Source organism: Rhodamnia argentea, chromosome 8 (assembly GCF_020921035.1).
Source record: "Rhodamnia argentea isolate NSW1041297 chromosome 8, ASM2092103v1, whole genome shotgun sequence".
NCBI classification, from domain to species: Eukaryota; Viridiplantae; Streptophyta; class Magnoliopsida; order Myrtales; family Myrtaceae; genus Rhodamnia; species Rhodamnia argentea.
In genome coordinates this window covers 8,410,247-8,428,686 of record NC_063157.1, presented here as the reverse complement: position 1 = coordinate 8,428,686, position 18,440 = coordinate 8,410,247, and the positions used below count along the sequence as shown (strand labels likewise).

General features: G+C 40.0%; 1 protein-coding gene, 1 long non-coding RNA gene, 1 other non-coding gene and 1 pseudogene across 3 annotated transcripts; 3 read left to right on the top strand and 1 right to left on the bottom strand.

Annotated features, from left to right (window-relative positions):
- Positions 1-3,543: 3,543 nt before the first annotated feature.
- On the bottom strand, positions 3,544-3,662 carry LOC115736823. Its single transcript, XR_004014941.1, has one exon. It is a non-coding gene; the product is annotated as a U5 spliceosomal RNA (small nuclear RNA).
- A 3,722-nt stretch (positions 3,663-7,384) lies between these two features.
- Positions 7,385-11,140, top strand: LOC115736617 (diaminopimelate epimerase, chloroplastic-like). The gene is made up of 9 exons (XM_030668394.2): positions 7,385-7,722; positions 8,045-8,212; positions 8,295-8,365; positions 8,681-8,738; positions 8,973-9,152; positions 9,344-9,428; positions 10,059-10,118; positions 10,245-10,318; positions 10,797-11,140. The coding sequence occupies exons 1-9, from the start codon at positions 7,423-7,425 to the stop codon at positions 10,911-10,913; spliced, it is 1,113 nt and encodes a 370-aa protein (XP_030524254.1). The 5' UTR covers positions 7,385-7,422; the 3' UTR covers positions 10,914-11,140.
- A 580-nt stretch (positions 11,141-11,720) lies between these two features.
- LOC115736707 lies at positions 11,721-15,528 on the top strand (annotated as a pseudogene).
- A 31-nt stretch (positions 15,529-15,559) lies between these two features.
- Positions 15,560-16,045, top strand: LOC115736625. The gene is made up of 3 exons (XR_004014912.1): positions 15,560-15,641; positions 15,721-15,882; positions 15,964-16,045. It is a non-coding gene; the product is annotated as an uncharacterized LOC115736625 (long non-coding RNA).
- Positions 16,046-18,440: the final 2,395 nt, after the last annotated feature.

The following is an 18,440-nucleotide window of genomic DNA, read 5'->3' as shown; positions in this document are numbered from 1 at the left end:
TTTTTTATCTATGGGACTAACGCTGTCAATGGATAAAGATTAAAATTTGCACGATTTTACGATTATGTCCAATATTACCAATTTTACCATAAACCGCAATGGTTGAAAGCAATTTTACAAACCACCGAGACCGTTCAACCGGTTTCGAATGGTCATGATTCTGACAAGGAAAGTTTTCAAAAACCAATTTAGGAGCCATGAATTTGTGGGACATTCACCATCATAGAAAAACTTCAATGCTCATTTTATAATAGAAGAGGACCGCTTATAGCACAAGCAAAGCCGAGAAACGGAGACGGATCGCTAGTCTTTTGGATTCTTCGCTTCGGCATGATGTTTGCTTGGCTCCTACAGCGACGACCCCATAATTATTCACCAACACAGAGAGAGACCGAGACCACACCTGAAAGCTTTGTGGTTTAGTTACGCAACCCAAAAGTAAGCGGGGGTGTCGATGGTTCGGGTTTTCAGGAAATGGAACTGTCAGGGTGTGCGTTTGCTTTGAATCGATCCGCCGGCCGAGCCGAACACAACCCAAACTGGAAACCCAGTTCGGCTCGGTTCCTCTTCTTTCTTCTTCTTCTTCTTTTGGCCTCTGCTCGAACTCAAATCAACAAAAGCCGAATGCAAAAAAGCTCCAAGAGATAAAGAGATGAAGAGAGTAGTAGACTGGCGAGGCTTGTGGCCCTTCTCTTTCCATATGCATTTCCATCCCCTCACACACCCAAATCATGCGGAGTGCGATGGTCACCTCTCTCAAGTTGCAGCTGCGCTTGCACAAGGAAATTACAAGGAGATTAAAATTGGGTTCACTTTCTTTCAGTTCCCATGGGAGGACGGATCAAGCGGTGGTCTGTTCTGCTAATGCCGTCCACTGAAGGCGGCGATGGCGAGTGATCAAGTGGTCATTGGTGAGGCCAGCCAGCTTGCATGAAGGAGTGAACTAGAGTCGGACCGACGAACCTGAATCCCCTCCTTACCATGTCTTTACTAATGGTCTCTGCATTTGACTTTTTCACTTGGAATCTTGTGGCTTGTCTGCATCGCGTTGACAAATAATCCATATGTATTTGTCGAACGACCCAAATTCCCTCTTGATCTGCAGTATTACAACTCCCTCATTGATGAGATTCCATATCCGTACATCACAAATCCGCATACATGGATATGTTGACATAGAACGAACATTGGTCGAGTAGGAGTTGTGCCTCAAACGATGCTGTTGTGAATGGCAAAGTTTCAAAAAGGTGTATTCTTGAATTTCATACGGCCAGGACCCCGTGCACGTGGGAAAGGTTTCGAATTGCTCTTGTGCGTCAAGGAGTACGGCTCTATTAACGCTATCGTGAGTTCCGATCGCTTCGAATAAGATGTGCACAACATCCAGGATTGAGCTTATCCAGCAGCACCTTTAGCCCCCAGTTGAAGATCCCCTCAAGAGAGTACAACACATCAGAACCAGTGAGGTACTCTTCACGAATCCTCTGCTCATTCTCGAGCTCTTTAAACATCCTGGATATCTGAAAATTCAACAAGTAGTTTCAAGATTCTGCAGCAACAGCATACTCTCTTGTAATCTCTTAAAAGATGATTACTACCAACTAGCAGGACAAAAGAGAGATGCAATGTCAACAAAGTAGGAAAAGCAAACTCGTTATGTGTTCACGGTGCTGCCACAGAACAATGACTTATGTCGACATAAAACTATCGTCAGTCTCAAAGACACTTCAGTCAGTTTTCCTCACCTGGTTACTGTTACAGTCAAGCGACGACCGATCAAAGGATGATGTTATCGAGCTGTGCCGCAGCAGGACTCTCTTAGACAGCAATCGCCATAAAGGTTTGAAGACCGGATTTCTCCCCCGAGGCTGACATGAGAACTCTTTTCACCTGGTGAAAAACTAAAAAGGACATCCAGGGAACTGCATACTTTATTGGATAGTGTCGGGGCTAAACTCCTTAAAAGCAATCGGCATATGCGTTTATCTCAAAACATTCATCAGTGGCCGCTCGTTGACTTCCAACCCTGCCAAACCATTCAACATTGTCAAGAAAAGACAAGCAAGAGCGGCATTGCTAAACAAGGTTTGTGAAGCAAATTCATTTTAACTGGGCTTGATGGGGCGGGGTGCGCCTAGCAAGGGCTGCAGTGAAACGCCCCAAGCGACGCACAAGAGACCCAGCAGCAAGCTTTGAAATGCTTCCTACCGCCTCTTTTGTCTCCTGCTTTGGTGCATGATGATGCCTTTCGGATGCCCGATGTGGGACTAAAAGAAGAATAATTAGGGCATGTTTGGTAACCTTTCCGTTCCTCTGATTTTGTTCTTCGAAACAAAAAAGAACCAGAAACACATTTGGTAACGCAAATAATTCTGTTTCTAATTATGCTTCCGAGAATGCTTTTGGGTCAATTTTGAGAAACAAAAAAAAAAAAAAGTTGTTTCTCAATAAAAAGAACACTTTTTGAGGATTAAAAAGGCAATGATATCTTCCTTCACTTTTGTTGGGCGCCCACGAGGCGTGGGCCAAGTCAACCCGACTAGGTCCTAATAATTTTTTAATAAAAAATTTCGGAAATTAATTAAAAAATAGAAAATGATTAAAAAATCTAAAAAATGGAAAATTCTAAAAAATTCTAAAAAATTAGAAAAAATCTCAAAAATTATGAGATGTGTCATTTCAACTGGCCAATCCTATTTTTGATGATTTTGTCTTCCGATTTCTCCCAAATGATGATTTTTCCACTCATGGGCAAATCGTCTCGAAAAATCCCAAAAAATCTCAAAAAGTAATAAATGGGTCCATTCAACTGGCCAATTCTATTTTTGATGATTTTGCCTTTCGATTTTTCCTAAGCCTTGCTTGATTTGTTTCCGGAGTACCTTGCTATGTTAATGACCATTCGCATGATATCCAAGAGTAAAACCGAGCCACCTATGTGGCAACAATGGAATTTATTCATTTGAAGCAATAAAAGATAATGAGAGTCACCTATTGCATCCTTGACATATGCATAGCCTTAAGAAAAGTATGGGAAAACAATAATTTCAGTGTATTATCCTTTCAGGGAACAAATCTGAAGCATCCATATTTTGGTCAAAAAGATGTCATGGTACAAGAGGATCGCAACCGTGGGGTCTGAGAAAAGTCATCAAATATGATTATGTAATTATTTGATTTAAATGACAAATTGGGAAGAGAAATTATTTCCCAGAACAGAAATTTGTGCAATTACCAATTGCGTTTCTATTCCGAGAACAGAAATTTTATACAGTTACCAAATACAAAAAATTGATTCTAATAAGCCCTTAATAGCGGACTTGGAAGACTCTTGGAAACCTCAGAGACTTGAGATGAGACAGAACCATACACCGATTTTGGTTCGGAGTTCGAATCCAACACTTGTAGAAAGCTTTTGCAGTCACTTGGCTTAGAAACGCATTCGATCCATGTTGGTGGTGATTGAAGACATCCATTCCCTTACGATGAGTCAGAAAATTGGCGAAAGCTCAAAAACTGAAAATTCAACTCTCAATTTTAGGAGCTTCCTCAGTTGAGGAAGCCCCCTCCAAAAATTGGCGTATGCCACTGATTGAGGCGAGCACACGGTATTCTTTAGTAAAAGGCGAAAGAATAGTTCGCTCTGTGCTCACCACATGGCTGCGTGACCATTCCTTGGGGACGACCTCATGTTTTTGTGAGTGGTCTTGTTTCCATGTTCTTGCGTCTTTTCCTGTGTGGGACTTAGAACCATTCGTGCTGTTCCTGCTGGTGGAATCATCATCTTCCAATAGTGTGAGTGGAGCATTCCGTCCATTTTTAACTTGCATCGGCACCTATCGGGCCCGTTTTGGTTTCTCAAATGGGAGCTAAGTTCAGACACCATGGTGGTGAATCGAGTGAGGTTTGCACATGCAGAAAACACACCGCCTTCCAGACCCAAGATAAGTCCTCAACTTTCAGAGAAGATACGAGGGTACTATGAACTGTCAAATCTAATGGTGGGCCTCCAGGCAAGTATCCGCAGTCTTTCGATCGGCAGAATGAAACTCAGTTTCCGGTTGAACAGATGAGGTTTGTGAGAAGCTTAGGGAACTAGGAAATCAACTGAATATGGGGAAGCCCTTCCAGATTCGCGTGAGCCTGTTTAAAGAGCTGAACTTTGTATGTCGGAGACATTTTTGTCATCTCACATCATCTGTACATGCCTTAGCTACTCTGACATGGGGACAAACCTAATCTTTATACACTGAAGTTGGGCTCGCTCCTCCCATGGACTTCCCTGCTTGACATTCAGGGGACATAAGTAAGGTTGCGAAATTTGTGTTGAAGGTTTGTGCTCGCAGAGATATCTGAAGCAGAAAGCAAATTTGCCGGCTCCAATCCATTCACAAGCACTTGTGAGGTGTCCATATCCACGGCGTAGAGATATCACAGAGCCGGCACATATTCAAACAAGATTTGCATCATTTGGAAGGTGAAACAACATCTGCAGTCTCACGAACCACCGCAAGGAAAGAAGCATGTGCGCTGCACCACCGACACGGCATTATTGGCCTTATGGGACATTTGAATACCTACAGACATGCAACTGTTTTTACCTTGCTCACTGTCCTAGTTTTACTCTAATCATCTTGGAATCTCCCTCAAGCAGTTTCCATTTCCATGAGATCATAAATATCAATGTGTCAATATCCTTGCCAGCCTTCTGTTGCAATTTCGCCTTGCTCCACATCCGCGGATTAGACATGTCGTTGAAATCTCCTTTTCCCCTTGATGAGATTTCGATTCGCACTTGACTCTCTGCTGAATACATCAGACATTGCAGCTCCAGCCAACACTACAAATGGAGAGGCTGTAATTTACTTGTCTAAAGGATGATAGTTCAAGTGATCCGAGACACTGAAACATGATCGAGGACATCTTTCCTCACCAAAGTATCGTTTCTAACATCTGCGAATCCAATTCTTTCAACGCACAAGATGAGGGAAAAGTCTAGGAACTTCAAGGCTCAATTCTGTGAAGATGTTGATGACTATAGGAAGTCTTTGAAACATCTTTCTCATTATCATGATAAAGCTCACGCACCAACTCCTTTGACTTATGTATGGTCTGATTTGGCGGAGGAAATGCCTACTGGATTTCTCATGCTTGCTGTCCTCAGAGAACCTGAAAGAGATACATTTTTTGGAAGATAAGTTCGCAAGAAGTCCCATCTTAGCCGCTGATCAACTACTTAAGTTGAAGTTGGTCAAAGAAATCCCGTATTGCTGAGCAGGCTATCAAATTTATCAGAGATCTTCAGGCCAAGAAGGACAAGTGGACTAGTATTTATCTATGAAGGAAGAGTTGAGTGAGCTGAAGAAGAGAGGAGGGAATTTGCAGTCTCAGATAGACTCCCAGTCATTGGTTGTGCGAGAAATCGATGAACAGATTCTCAGCTCCAATCTAGGCCACGCAGTTGTTAGAAGAGATTCGGACAGTCAGTGTTGAACTCCTGGGATTGGAACTGAAGAGGAAAACTTCCGCCAAGCAAGTGGGCTGAAATTATCGATACATACGCGTCGCTCAAAGGCTTTTCCTTTGAGATATCTGTCCAGAGTTCAAATTTACAATGTGGACATTTATTCCAGTTTCTACTTCATGGTTTCGGCATGTCTGAATCTCTCACAAAAGCGTCGAAACACAGCCGACTGTCTCATGCGCGTTGCTCGGTAAGTTGGAAACCAGTTATGAAGGAAACTGTTTCCTTCTACATCTCCAGAAGTTTTCCGAGTCAAAGCCGAGAGAATTCTTATTCAGCCATTTACTTCTGCTAAATGCATCAACGAGAGAGGCAGAGTAAGCCCACTAATTCCAAAATAAGAAAATTTACAATGCAATCACACAGTCCATGGAGTCAAGTTTGTGCACATCAGATGCTAACAAAAACTTTGCTTTCACCAGAAAGAACTTTTCTTGCTTCCTTCCACATGTAGCTGGTCCCAATTAAATCCGCTAATCCGCCAAAATCATATCAAAACAGAGAAAAGAAAGGCCGCCAAAGAATTGGCATCTGCATGATTGCTATTTGAAGAAGGGAACTGATGACATACACCGTTCTCTAGTCCAGTTAACAACATGATTGAAAGAAACGGAACATTGATCTTGCAATTAAGTCCTTACAACTTGACAATAATATTGTGAAAAGAAGTACCTAGAACATGTGATTCTGTCGGGGCGAGACATATAAATTTTCTCCTGATATGAGAACTCTTTTCACCTGGTGAAAAACCAAAAAAGTCATCCAATGAACTTCATACTTTATTGGACAGTTTAAGCTGAATTCCTTAAAAGCAAATAGGCAAATCCCTTCGTTCCATCTCTTCCCCGTCTCCAGGTAAGATTTTCTAACGCCCTTCTATCCGAAGGAACGTCCTTTTGGAGCTTGGACTCGCATTCTCTGTTCAAACCTTATGTTCGTTAGATCTGCGACTACCTCTAGCGTTTTTCCCCAGTCCTTTTTTTTTTCCAAAAGCTATCTCAACAGAACAGAGCTTGAAAACACACACCCCCCAATTAGATTGTGTAACTCCATGAGGGAACTGTAGCTTTTCATCTCGACAAAATGACGCAAGGACATTTTTTTCGGAGTTCTTATACTCTGTATAGCAAGTTAAAGAAGGGAGCTGGTGATGATTTCCTCGTAAAAACTTGTCGTGCGGCATTGCTTTCTGAGGCCTTATGCGATGCTTATCCTATTAGGATTACAGATATGATTGGGAGAAAACAATTTTTAGCTGTTGCTGTGTGATTTGCTTTTACCAGGTTTTGTCCTTTTTCACTTTGTTACTGTTGCTAATTGAACTATATCACTCGACAAAGATTAAGACGAATTAACAAGCGAAGGCATTAGGTGGGATTCCTTAAGCACTAATATCAGATTTTACATGATGACTTACTGAATGTCCTCGTCGAATTATTATCATGATCTGTTGTGATTATCGCGATTTTTGTTGTTCTTCGCTTTAGTTTGTATTTGCTATCCACACAATTACATCAAAATTGATGGAAGTTCACCAAATGGCCATTTTTGTATAACATACTGGGAGTCAAGCAGCTAAGAAGTTCACCATCTAATCAAGTATTTTATATTTGCCTTATTGCCATGTTTTAGGATACATTATTTGCTGCCTCGTTTTTCTTTGGCAGTGCGCTCTCTCTCTCGCCTCTTTCGGTTTTCCACTAAAGTCCTCGCCACCTCTCTATTCTGCTTCTTTGGCAGGCAGTTTTGCCCTTCCCTCCGTCGCCGTCGTCGCCTTTTCGGCTCCGGCTCCGGCTCCGGCTCCGGAAACCGGCGCGAGAATCGGACCGTATAAATTCCCAAATGAAGTCCACTGTGGAGTAGACGACCATCCCACCCAAGCGATCGTGAGCGAAGACATGGCCATCGCCGCCGCCTCCACCACGACTCTCCCTTCGAGCTCCGCTTCCCGCATTCCCTCAGCCTCCGTCGAACCCTTCTCGTTCTTCTCCCCTTCTCCCGCTTCCTCCCCTCCTCTGTCCCGTCTCCTCCGCGCCAGAATCCCACTTCGGAACCCTCGGCTCGCGATCTCCGCCGCCGCCTCCATGACCGCCCGGGCTCCGGAGAGGAGCGCGCCTCCGTCGTCCTTCCTCGACCGCCGGGAGAGCGGTTTCCTCCATTTCGTCAAGTACCACGGCCTCGGCAACGACTTCATCTTGGTTAGTTTTTTTATTCGGTCTCTCCGAGGTTTCTCTTCTTAATTGTGGAAAATGCCAGAATGTCGGAGTCTCTTTGATTGCCCGGTCGAGCCGGAGTCGTTCGTACTTTAGCTAGTTCTTGGGAAATGATATCCAGAGGAACGCTTGATCGTTACCAAACAAATTCAACACACAATGCACGGGCTTTCCTTTTTTTGGGCTGTAGAAATAGTCGGACATATCATATATTGAGTTTGGATCGATCAAAACGTTTTCTTTGGAGGGTATTCGCATCACATTCCACGTGTACTCGTGTGGTATTGACTAGTGATCCTTATTTTAGGTTGACAATAGGAGCTCTTTGGAGCCTCGAGTTACTACGGAGCAAGCAGTGAAGCTGTGTGATCGTAACTTTGGGATTGGTGCTGATGGAGTGATTTTCGCCATGCCCGGGATTAATGGTACGGACTACACTATGAGGATTTTCAATTCTGATGGCAGTGAGCCTGAGGTGATACTTAACTCTTTTGTGCTTTAATCTATCAATATCCGGATGTTTATTGGTTTTACATTCCCTTCTCGAATTGTTCCAGATGTGTGGCAATGGAGTGCGATGCCTCGCTCGATTCATAGCTGAGCTTGAAAATCTAAGTGGAAGACAACGGTAATGGAAATTGCTTGTTGGTCTGTGGATACTTTTCCTGTGTATTTCTCCCTGCCATATGGAATTTTCATCCATCCACTTATTTTTGACACTTCTTGATTTTACTCTGTGGCAAGTGCTATTACTAAATTACAGAAATGAACTTTTAGATGGTTTTACATTGAGATGTTTTAATTGTAAGTGAGAATCAGTTCTTACTGAGGAATTAAGGGAAAGGGTGAGCTTTATTGGCTATGTTATTTTAGATGGACGTGATTGAACTTTCTCGGGTATTCTGATTTTTAACTCATTTCGCTGTTTCATTGCATTTGGCAGTTTTACCGTGCACACTGGTGCTGGTCTAATTGTTCCAGAGATTCAAGACGATGGGAAGGTAATTTATAGGATCAAATTTTCTTTGTGCTGCATCTTAGTGCTTCATTGGTATTTCTCGACTGCTGTAAATGTTATTGCTTCAAAAGGATCTGGGGAATGGAATGAGGAAATACATTATGCCGTTAGACTCTGATCAACGAAGTTCTTGTTGCAACTGTCTGCTCTTTGTAAATTGTACTATGTGATGAGAGCCACTTTGGTATTTGGTTTTAATATGACCTTTTACGTCCAGGTTACGGTTGATATGGGGGAACCGATACTCAAAGCATCTGATGTGCCCACAAAATTATTGCCAAACAAAGACCACTCTGTGGTCAAATCCGAACTAAAAGTGGATGGTCTAAGCTGGAATGTGACATGTGTTAGCATGGGAAATCCCCACTGTGTCACGTTTGGTGCCAAAGGAGAACAGGTGATTCTGGACAAGATATTATGTTTCTCATTGTATTGGTAATCTTCTCTGGCTTCATATCTTAATTTTCAGTATAATAATTACCGTGTGACACTTTTTGCTTGCAAGAACTATGTACTCAACATCATTCCTATGCCATCCATAGCTCATCTTGGACTCCATAGCTCATTTTGGAATATGTTGCTTGGCAGATTTTGCAGGTTGACAAACTAAACTTGGCTGAAATAGGTCCAAAATTTGAGCATCATGAGATGTTTCCAGCAAGAACAAACACAGGTTAGACATTGATGGAACTGACAACTACATTCGCTCCAGTTATACTCTTGTTTCCAGACGGATCTAACTAATGTTGTTGCTATCATGTTTTTGTACCATAAGAATTAATGCTGCCAATCCACATTGCAGTTGTATATTTACCCTCATACTTTCACAGTTGATAAGGACTAAAAGATTCTCAAGTGCTGTCATATATTTTATCTGCACTTGCCACATTGCCCTTTGTTTATATGCTACATTTCACAGGACTCTGGAAAGCGAGTTCCGCGAATATGTTCATACTTTAAATACTGCAAGCAGCTTATCATTTGTGAGACTTCCAGTGTCATTTCTGGTCGGATTCTCAAGCTTTAGTCAATATAGGTTTCATTTATTTTTATCCGCGTGATGTTTGAGTCTCCATCTTTCTGCTTAGGCATTTCGACATCAGATTAGATTGCACATGATTGCGACAGCAACTTTATTTTACATGATGGCGATGAAAGAGGATGATTTTTGGTTTTCCCCTTCCAAGTCTCTGCTTTCTATATTCAGGATTGGCTGTTTCTGTGCCTTTGTAGTACCTCTGCATATTCTGTTATTTTCCATTTGGAGATCTCATTAATGACTGCAAAATGTATTTGATTGCAGAATTTGTGCAAGTTTTCTCTCCTTCACACCTGAAAATGCGTGTTTGGGAACGTGGGGCTGGTTAGTGACTATGGCGATCATTTTTATGATCCACTCCATACTACGTGACAAGAGAATCATATGTGAATATGCCCTCTTTCTTTCATTTTCCTGGGCAAGAACTTATGTGAGCCTGCTTGGATGCAGGGGCAACCCTAGCTTGTGGTACAGGGGCATGTGCTGTGGTTGTTGCAGCAGTTCTTGAGGGACAAGCTGGGAGGGTAAGCTCCATTATTGAACTCTGTAGTAGGATAATGCAGACAGGGCATTCATCTGATTCCATATGTTTTGAATTACGATATATTTGTCGATCCCAGATAAAGCCAGTATAAAAAAATTTGACCATTTAAAAGTACTGAAATTCGTTCAATCCTAGTTCCTAAATCGAGAACTTTTCTTGTAAATCATGACCCGGTCTTTCTCATGGCTTCCTGGTAAAGTAGGCATTATTACATGTGTAGAGATTACCTCAGTATCCTGACTTTTAGACACTTATCTTTACCGCGTAAACCTCAATGAAGATGGTGCATGGTGCTGTGACTTCGAGCTAAGTACCTGTAGCATATAGATGTGTCTCGTGTGTATACTTCCTCTTAATTCTGAGAACAAATATATTCTAGCAAACAAAGAGTATCTTTCTATCTTTTCTAGTGCCTCGTAGTAAATCACTCTGTTTTGTGCTGGCTTGTTATGTTACAGTGTTGCACAGTGGATTTACCTGGAGGTCCGCTGGAGATTGAATGGGGAGAGAAAGACAATCATGTATACATGACTGGCCCAGCTGAGGTGGTCTTCTATGGATCCGTACCCATTTAGCACGAATTGAACTTCTGTACTGGACTTAACAAACTAGAATTTTTGTAACATGCAGTTGTGATAGAAAAGACTAGAGTGTTAGGGGCGTCTGGATGACTGTAGCCATGTCTTATTCAAGTTTGGTTGTCTAATGTAACCGTGGAATGGTCTTTATGACCAATTTGTTTACAACTGGTTTGATGATGAAGTCATCTCGTGCAATAAATTTAGTGATAAAGTCTGATCCTCGATGTAGCGGGTTCTGTGTATCGAGACTGGTATTACCATTGCCGGCTTCCCCATCTAGATATAGATGCCAAACTTGGTTACGTTCTTCCTTCTTTTTCCACTTTTTCTGGCGAAAAAATTTCAATGCTCTGTGCTAAACCCGATTATGGAGTATATCTGGGAAAGAGGGAGAGAAGGGGAGAGATTATGGCGAAAGAACTTTAGTGCATCTGCTCCGGACGGTGGTATTCGTGAAGGAGCTAAAAGTATTGAGGAAGGGGACTCGCCAGCGGCCATTTCTATTCTTCGGAAATCAACTCCCTCTGTCAATTTTGGTGACATTTTGCTTTCTCAGATTGGAAAATGTTAAAGAGTACTTCTACCAAGTCGAAATCGTACATACTTTCAGGGAAAGGGAAGGAAATTCGTGTGCAGATTGATTAGCAAATTGGATACTTCAATCATGTGATGTTGATTAGCAAATTGGATACTTCAATCATGTGATGTAAATGATTCTTTTAGCATTAGATACACTACCAAAAGGTTTACTTTTTTTTGTTGATAGGAGATCAGATAAAATCAAATTTTATTATGAGAGTAATGGTGTGAGTTTTATTAGAAGAGTAATAATGTAACTCTAGAGCTTTGCCATCATTTCTTACCAAAAAGGTGTTAGTCCAATGAGTTTGCAGGACCAAAGGAGTTGGCAGTAAGCAAACAAAAGAGAGATTTAGACAAGTTCTTTGCCTAGTCGATTGACCCACACGATACCATTCGGTTTGGTGAATGTGCAGGTTCTGCTGAGGTGCAGGTGGGCATTAACACTTTGTGCTCACTCAAAGTCGTCTCCTTTCACCCATTTGGTTTGGTGAATCCTTGTTGTCGTGGGTTCATAGGATTTGCATGCGCATTGTGCTATGTCCCTGGACTCTGCTCATCTGTAACGTAAGGTAGATACTCAACGGTATTGATGAGAATATTCGTGGACAGAGATATGATTATTGAAGTGGAAGGAGTTCTCCACAATTGGTTTTGAATGAATTGGAAAGATAACTCTGCAGCTACCCAAAAGCTAAGAAACAACAAATTGGGATTGTACCATTTGAATTCTCAAATTTGTTTCCATTTACATAATTCCTTAATGCCTCTTTTCGGATGGACATTCTAAGTACAGAGCTTGTTTTTCTAATTTTATCTGTCAGGTCATCAAACGAAGATGAGCAAAGGTTGAATGTGCAAAAGGTCATCTCATGCAATGAACATAGAAAAGAGGTCACTGTCATGCAGAATTTAGCCAACAAGCAAATAGATAGGATTTTCACTTTCGACAAGGTATGCTGACATGACCTCAGCTGCGAAGAAAGATTTCTCACTTAATTACTAGCTGAAGTAGATTTTATCTGGCAAATTTGCAAGGTTTTTGGGCCTAAAGCACGGCAAAGATGATCAAGCCGTTGCTCCCATTAACTGCACCGTCTTCGCCTATGGGCAAAGGGGCACTGGCAAAACCTACGCAATGGAGGGCGGGATGAGGAAAAAGGTAAAACAGCAAATTGCATAGTTCCATAAATATTTTACATTGGTTGATGTCATTTTTATGAAGCATAGGTTGGTGAACTGCCTGCTGAGGCCGGCATTATTCCACGAGCAGTTCGTCAAATTTTCAATACGCTAGAAGCACAAAATGCTGACTATAGTATGAAGGTGATTTTCTTAGAACTCTACAGTGAAGAGATAACCGATTTACTAGCCTCCAAGGACTACTCGTGCTATATGGAAGATAGACAGAAAGAAGCCCATATCACTGATGGAGGATGGAAAGGGTTGTGTGGTCATAAGGGGCCTCGAGGAAGTAGCAGTATAGAGCGCAAATGAAATCTACACTCTGTTAGAACAAGGAGCTTCGAAAAGGCGAACGGCTGATACCTTGTTGAACAAGCGTAGCAGGTAATTATTCTCCTTCGCCGAACTTTTAAGGGCGCCTAACTTAATGGAAACTACAAAGCTAGTCCTATTCTAACCTTAAGCATTTAGCGGTTACACTTTTCAATGACATGATCCTTGCTGCAGTCGGTCTCATTCCATCTTTTCCATCACGACCTACATAAAGGATGCGACTGTTGGAGAGGAATAGATCATAAAATGTGGCAAGCTTAACTTTGTAGATTTGGCAGGATCAGAAAACATTTCTCGATCAGGAGCAAGGGAGGTAAGATATCTCTGATCTCTGGTATCAAAAGCAATTTTTCGCAATCTCTTTCTGTCTCTCCGTGTCCCTGTCTCTCTCTCAAACCCACGTACAAGTGTGCTGAGCGAGAACCAAAAACTATGCTCACAAAATCTTAAGTCCTTGCAAAACCTAGTAATGAGGCAAGCCGGAATTGTTAACATATGTACGCCGGCAAATAGTTATACAATGATGTCTGCTGACCTAAGAGCGTACTTGAAGCTGCAATTATCTGCAGTCAATTTCTTCATACTGACAGATAGAAATAACATCCCTAAAACTTTTATATTACCTATCTTTTCACCTTTAGCATTTAGATTTTTGGAGAAGAATTGATGTGTCAACTGTGTAGATGAATTTAGTTACTAGTACGTGATCTTATGTACATTTGGTTCATTTATATGCTTTATGATCAGAATGTGTTTTTCTTGGATATATTACATGCAAGACCTTGTGCACTAAGATGCTTGCTAACTGTCTGAGGCGATGTGAGTAAATATGGAATTGCACAGTTGGTGTTGGAGAAGACTCTATATTTCTCTAATTTCGCATGAAAATTTGCAATATCAGTTAATGAGTGCATACAGATTCCAGGGTCATGCAAAATAAGCTGGGGAAATAAACGAGAGCTTACTTACCTTGGGCAGTGTGATAAATGCACTTGGGGAGCATTCTCCTCATATACCTTACAGGTTATTTCTCAGACTATATCCACTGAAGTATGCTTGGCATTGAGCTCTTCATAATTTCTGGTAATAGTTTTTCCTTGCCTGACAATTTTATGAGCAGGGACAGTAAGCTGACAAGAATTCTAAGAGATTCTTTGGGAGGAAAGACCAAAACATGCATTATTGCTACTATTTCTCCTTCTGCTCACTGCTTGGAAGAAACATTAAGCGCGCTAGATTATGCTTATAGGGCTAAAAACATTGAAAATAAACCAGAGGTTTGATCAACTGCTGTTTTAGTGTCTTTGAGTTTCCCTATGTGCTTTTCCATTTACATGGAGTAGCTTTGCAGGCGAACCAGAAAGTGTCAAAAGCTGTGTTGCTTAAGGATTTGTATGCAGAAATTGAGAGGATGAGAGAAGGTTTGACAACGATGAGCCCACACTGTCTCGGCTGTTATGTGAACAGATCACATAGTATTTAACATATATATGTCAATACAGATATCCGAGCTGCAAGGGAAAAGAATGGTGTTCATATTTCCCGTGAAAGATTTGCCCAAGAAGAGGCTGAGAAGAAGGTCACGTCCAAACAGTTTCATGGAGTGCTCTGATCTTACATATAAACCCATGACTCCCAGATCAAATTGTTTTCTCTTCGGAAATCATTGGATTACATTCATCTGCAGGCAAGGAATGAAAGGCTAGAGGAATTGGAAAATGATCTCATCAGTTCTGAGAAGGTGCTGCCTAGCTTTTGGCACTTTTCTCTTACTGATGCGATATTTGATCAACTAATTATTGTTTTCCCTTTGGCCAGCAAAGTGAAAAATTTCGCAAGCTCTACCTTCTAGAGCAGGAACAGAAATTGGACCTCGAAAGTAGTCTTAAAAACTGCAAGGTACAGGTTATGGACTTCACATCATTAATGATTTGTATAAGGGTGCCAATTGCATCTTGCACTAATAAATGATCGATGTCTACAGATTGACCTGGAGACCGGTAATAAGGCATTGCTTGATCTTCAAGAGCAACACCGGTTGGCCTTCTCCATGTTGAAGAATAAGGAATTTGTAATCTCAAAGCCGCTAGAATCAGGTAATTCTGTCATGGGAAGTTGACTTAAGCTAGTTATCCCAAATTTGTCTATTTGTTCTACTCATACAGACTTACAATCTTTCTGATGTGCATCCAGAAAGCTCCATGATTGATCGTGCAAAGGAGTTAAGATCAGATTTGCAAGATGCGTCTCAGGATTTAAGTTTGTTGTTCAGGAAATTCGGTACTGTTTCTTTTTGTGGTTGTAAAGTCGCATACGCTACATTATTAGCTGAAACAGTGAGGAGAGGTGGCTCTATATTTTTGAGTTTGAGGCGACTCTGTCCGAAGAATGTTTATTTCATCGAGAAAACAGAGACAAAGATTACTCTTGAGTATCTAATATTATCATCCACTATGCAGACTCCAAAAGCAGGATGGAAGAAGAGAACCATAATGTTTGGCTCTCAACTTGATCAAAATTTGAAAAACTTGCACAGGACTATCCTGGGCTCAGTTTCTCGACAACAGCAAGAAATAAGATGCATTGAAGAACATGTCTCCTTGTTTCTTGCAAAGTAAAAATGATGTGAGACTACTGCTTACTTTAAATAGTTACATGCTTGTCTCATGCCAGTTCTAATGAATAGTTCTATCAAACGTGCCAGGCAACAGAAAGTCTGTGTTCGAAGGTCGAAAAGACGACGACGACACATAGTTTAGGACTGTCCGCACTGGCTGATTATGCCGATAAAGTACAGATGAAAGCCGCCTCTGACCTCAATCAAATCAATTGTAAAATATCATCGGAGACGAAGGGCGTTCAAGAAGTATGAACTTAAAAGTCCATTGTGCCTTTGAACTTTTGTTTTACTGCTCTCATTAAACCGAATTCTGCGCTGTTTTTGCAGTATATAGTCTAGTTAGTGTCGGAGGCCAAGGAGATCATCAGAGACATTCATCACGCTCTTACTGAACAGAAAGACGTACTGGACCAGGGAACAGAAAAAAAATTGGGTAAGAGGAAATGATGCCAGGGATAGAAACTTTGTGCAGTTACCCAATGTATTTTTGTTCAGGAAATAAAAATTTTGCGCACTTACCAAACGCGTTTTGATTCTCTAAAACTCGTCCAACGAACAGAATCGGAAAAAGTCCATTCTAAACTGATCAGAATTGTTGCCAAACACACCTCTAGTCCTTTGAATAGGGTATCAACGGGTATCATCCCTTTTTCTCATTTTTATCCATCAAAGGAAGGGATTTTAGTCAAAGAGTAGGGAAACCATTTTACCTGTACCTTTGTCCTTTTTCCTAATTCAATCGAAGATAAAACATAGGAATCCAAGCGACCAAACACTTAAGGACGAGATCGAATACCTTTTGAAGAAGTGGATGAGAAAAGACAAAGTTTCTCAAAATCCAAAAATTGTCTCCTTAGTGGCCTCTCGTTGATTTTCAGAGTCTTTGGAAATAAAAAATAAAAAAGCCATTAATGAGCTCATTTTAAGGGGATAAGGGCATCACAGATGTCACAACTTTCGTATGACGCTCATGAGTGTCATTACTGTTCTTTCAATCATTTGAGTATCATAACTTATGTATGACGCTCACTTAAAGACATAACTTTTTTTTCGATCACTTGAATTTCATATAATTTTTGAATTGATCATTTCAATACCATAACTTTTTAAAAACGTTCACCACAAGTACTATGCCACGTCGGATTTACGACACTTGGATGAACGTTTTAAAACACAAATTGACACTTGAGTGATCGATTTAAAGTTATGATACTCAAGTGAATATTTTTTAGAAGTAATTGCACTTAAGTGGTTGAAAAAAAAGTTATGGCTCACAAGTGGGCGCGTAGAAAGTTATGACACTTGTGCTGTACTTATCCTTTATTCGAGTCTTCCAGGCGAGGCATAAACTCGTTATTTCAATATAAGGCATCAACAATAGCACGAACACTAATCAATTGACTTTTTAAAACCAATTGACTTATTTAAAGTCACGTTTTCAATATGAATAGTTTCAATATGTATCATTCATGGTTGGATGAGCGATGGGTTTTGAATTGAGTGTTGCAATTGAATTTTTTTCGCACGTCAATCATTTAACTTATACAAACTTTTTTCCAACTTAATGAGTAATTTTTGTTTATCCTAGTATAATTCTTCCAATTTAATGTACCATTACAACAATAACAGCTAACTATTTCACTTGCTTTAGAAGAAAAATATATCATATATTCTTTTTTGTCTTGTATTGTACAATATCCGACGAGTATACTAGTGATAGAGTTTTGACCCCATAAACTACAAGTACTAAATACTCCAACCAAATAAAAATAAAAAGTACTAATTACTAATGGCAATTCTAGCATGTCAGATGCATTAACGTGTAAGTAAATCCGGGGTTCAATTCACTGCCTTATGTAAAAGCATAACACAATTAATTTTATAAGAAAGCTAAAAATTACGTATGGTATTACTGTAAATACAACGAATACTTTCTTATTAAATATTTGCTAATCACAAAAATAAATTATCGATTAAATCAAAATTTTTACCCATTTAAAAGTCCATAACCATTTCGAAAATCCATTAGTTACTAAATTTTTCGCAGGAAAAACAAATATGAACATTACGAATTTACTAAGTTTAGATACGATGAAATTTTTGCCAGACATTGATCATTACATAAAAGACATAACTAGCTACTACACACTATTTTCAATGTGGTAATCACAGCAAATACATAAATTTATATAATTACGTACTTACTTTTGCATAATATAAAAGTTCATTTTTAAAGTCTTTCATAGGTATACTAATTTGGAGTTTTTTATGATAAAAAAATTAATTAAAGATGAATTTATCATAAGTTTACAATTTAAGGTTTTTCATGATACTAACCATACTTTCTATTTGTTTTTGCTTTTTATACTCACGCGATCCAATGTTTAATAAAAATCACACAATTTTTCCTATGAAAAGTTAGTAACTAATCGATTTTCCAAATGGTTATCGCCTTTTAACTATAGGTAAAAAAATTTGATTGATGATTTATTTATGTGATTAGCAAATATTTGATAAGAAAGTATTCATCGTATTAACGGCACTACCATACATGATTAATAACTTTCTTATACACTCAGTAGTGTTAAGCTCTTACATAAGACCGTGAATTAAACCCCGAATTTACTTACACGTTAATGAATCCGACATGCTAGAATTGCCATTAGTAATTAGTACTTGTACGGTGCTAAAGCTCTATCAATATTACACACGTCGATATTGTAAAGCACGAGATAAGAAGAATGTATGACGTAGTTTTCTTTAAAAGCAAGTTAATAATAAAAAAAATAATCATTAAATTGGAA

Bases quoted from the DNA above. Each gene is read 5' to 3' on its own strand.
- LOC115736617 (XM_030668394.2), top strand. From the start codon at position 7,423: ATGGCCATCGCCGCCGCCTCCACCACGACTCTCCCTTCGAGCTCCGCT. The intron at 8,213-8,294 runs GTGATACTTAAC...GAATTGTTCCAG, and splicing joins CTGATGGCAGTGAGCCTGAG to ATGTGTGGCAATGGAGTGCG. The intron at 9,429-10,058 runs GTTAGACATTGA...ATTTGATTGCAG, and splicing joins TCCAGCAAGAACAAACACAG to AATTTGTGCAAGTTTTCTCT.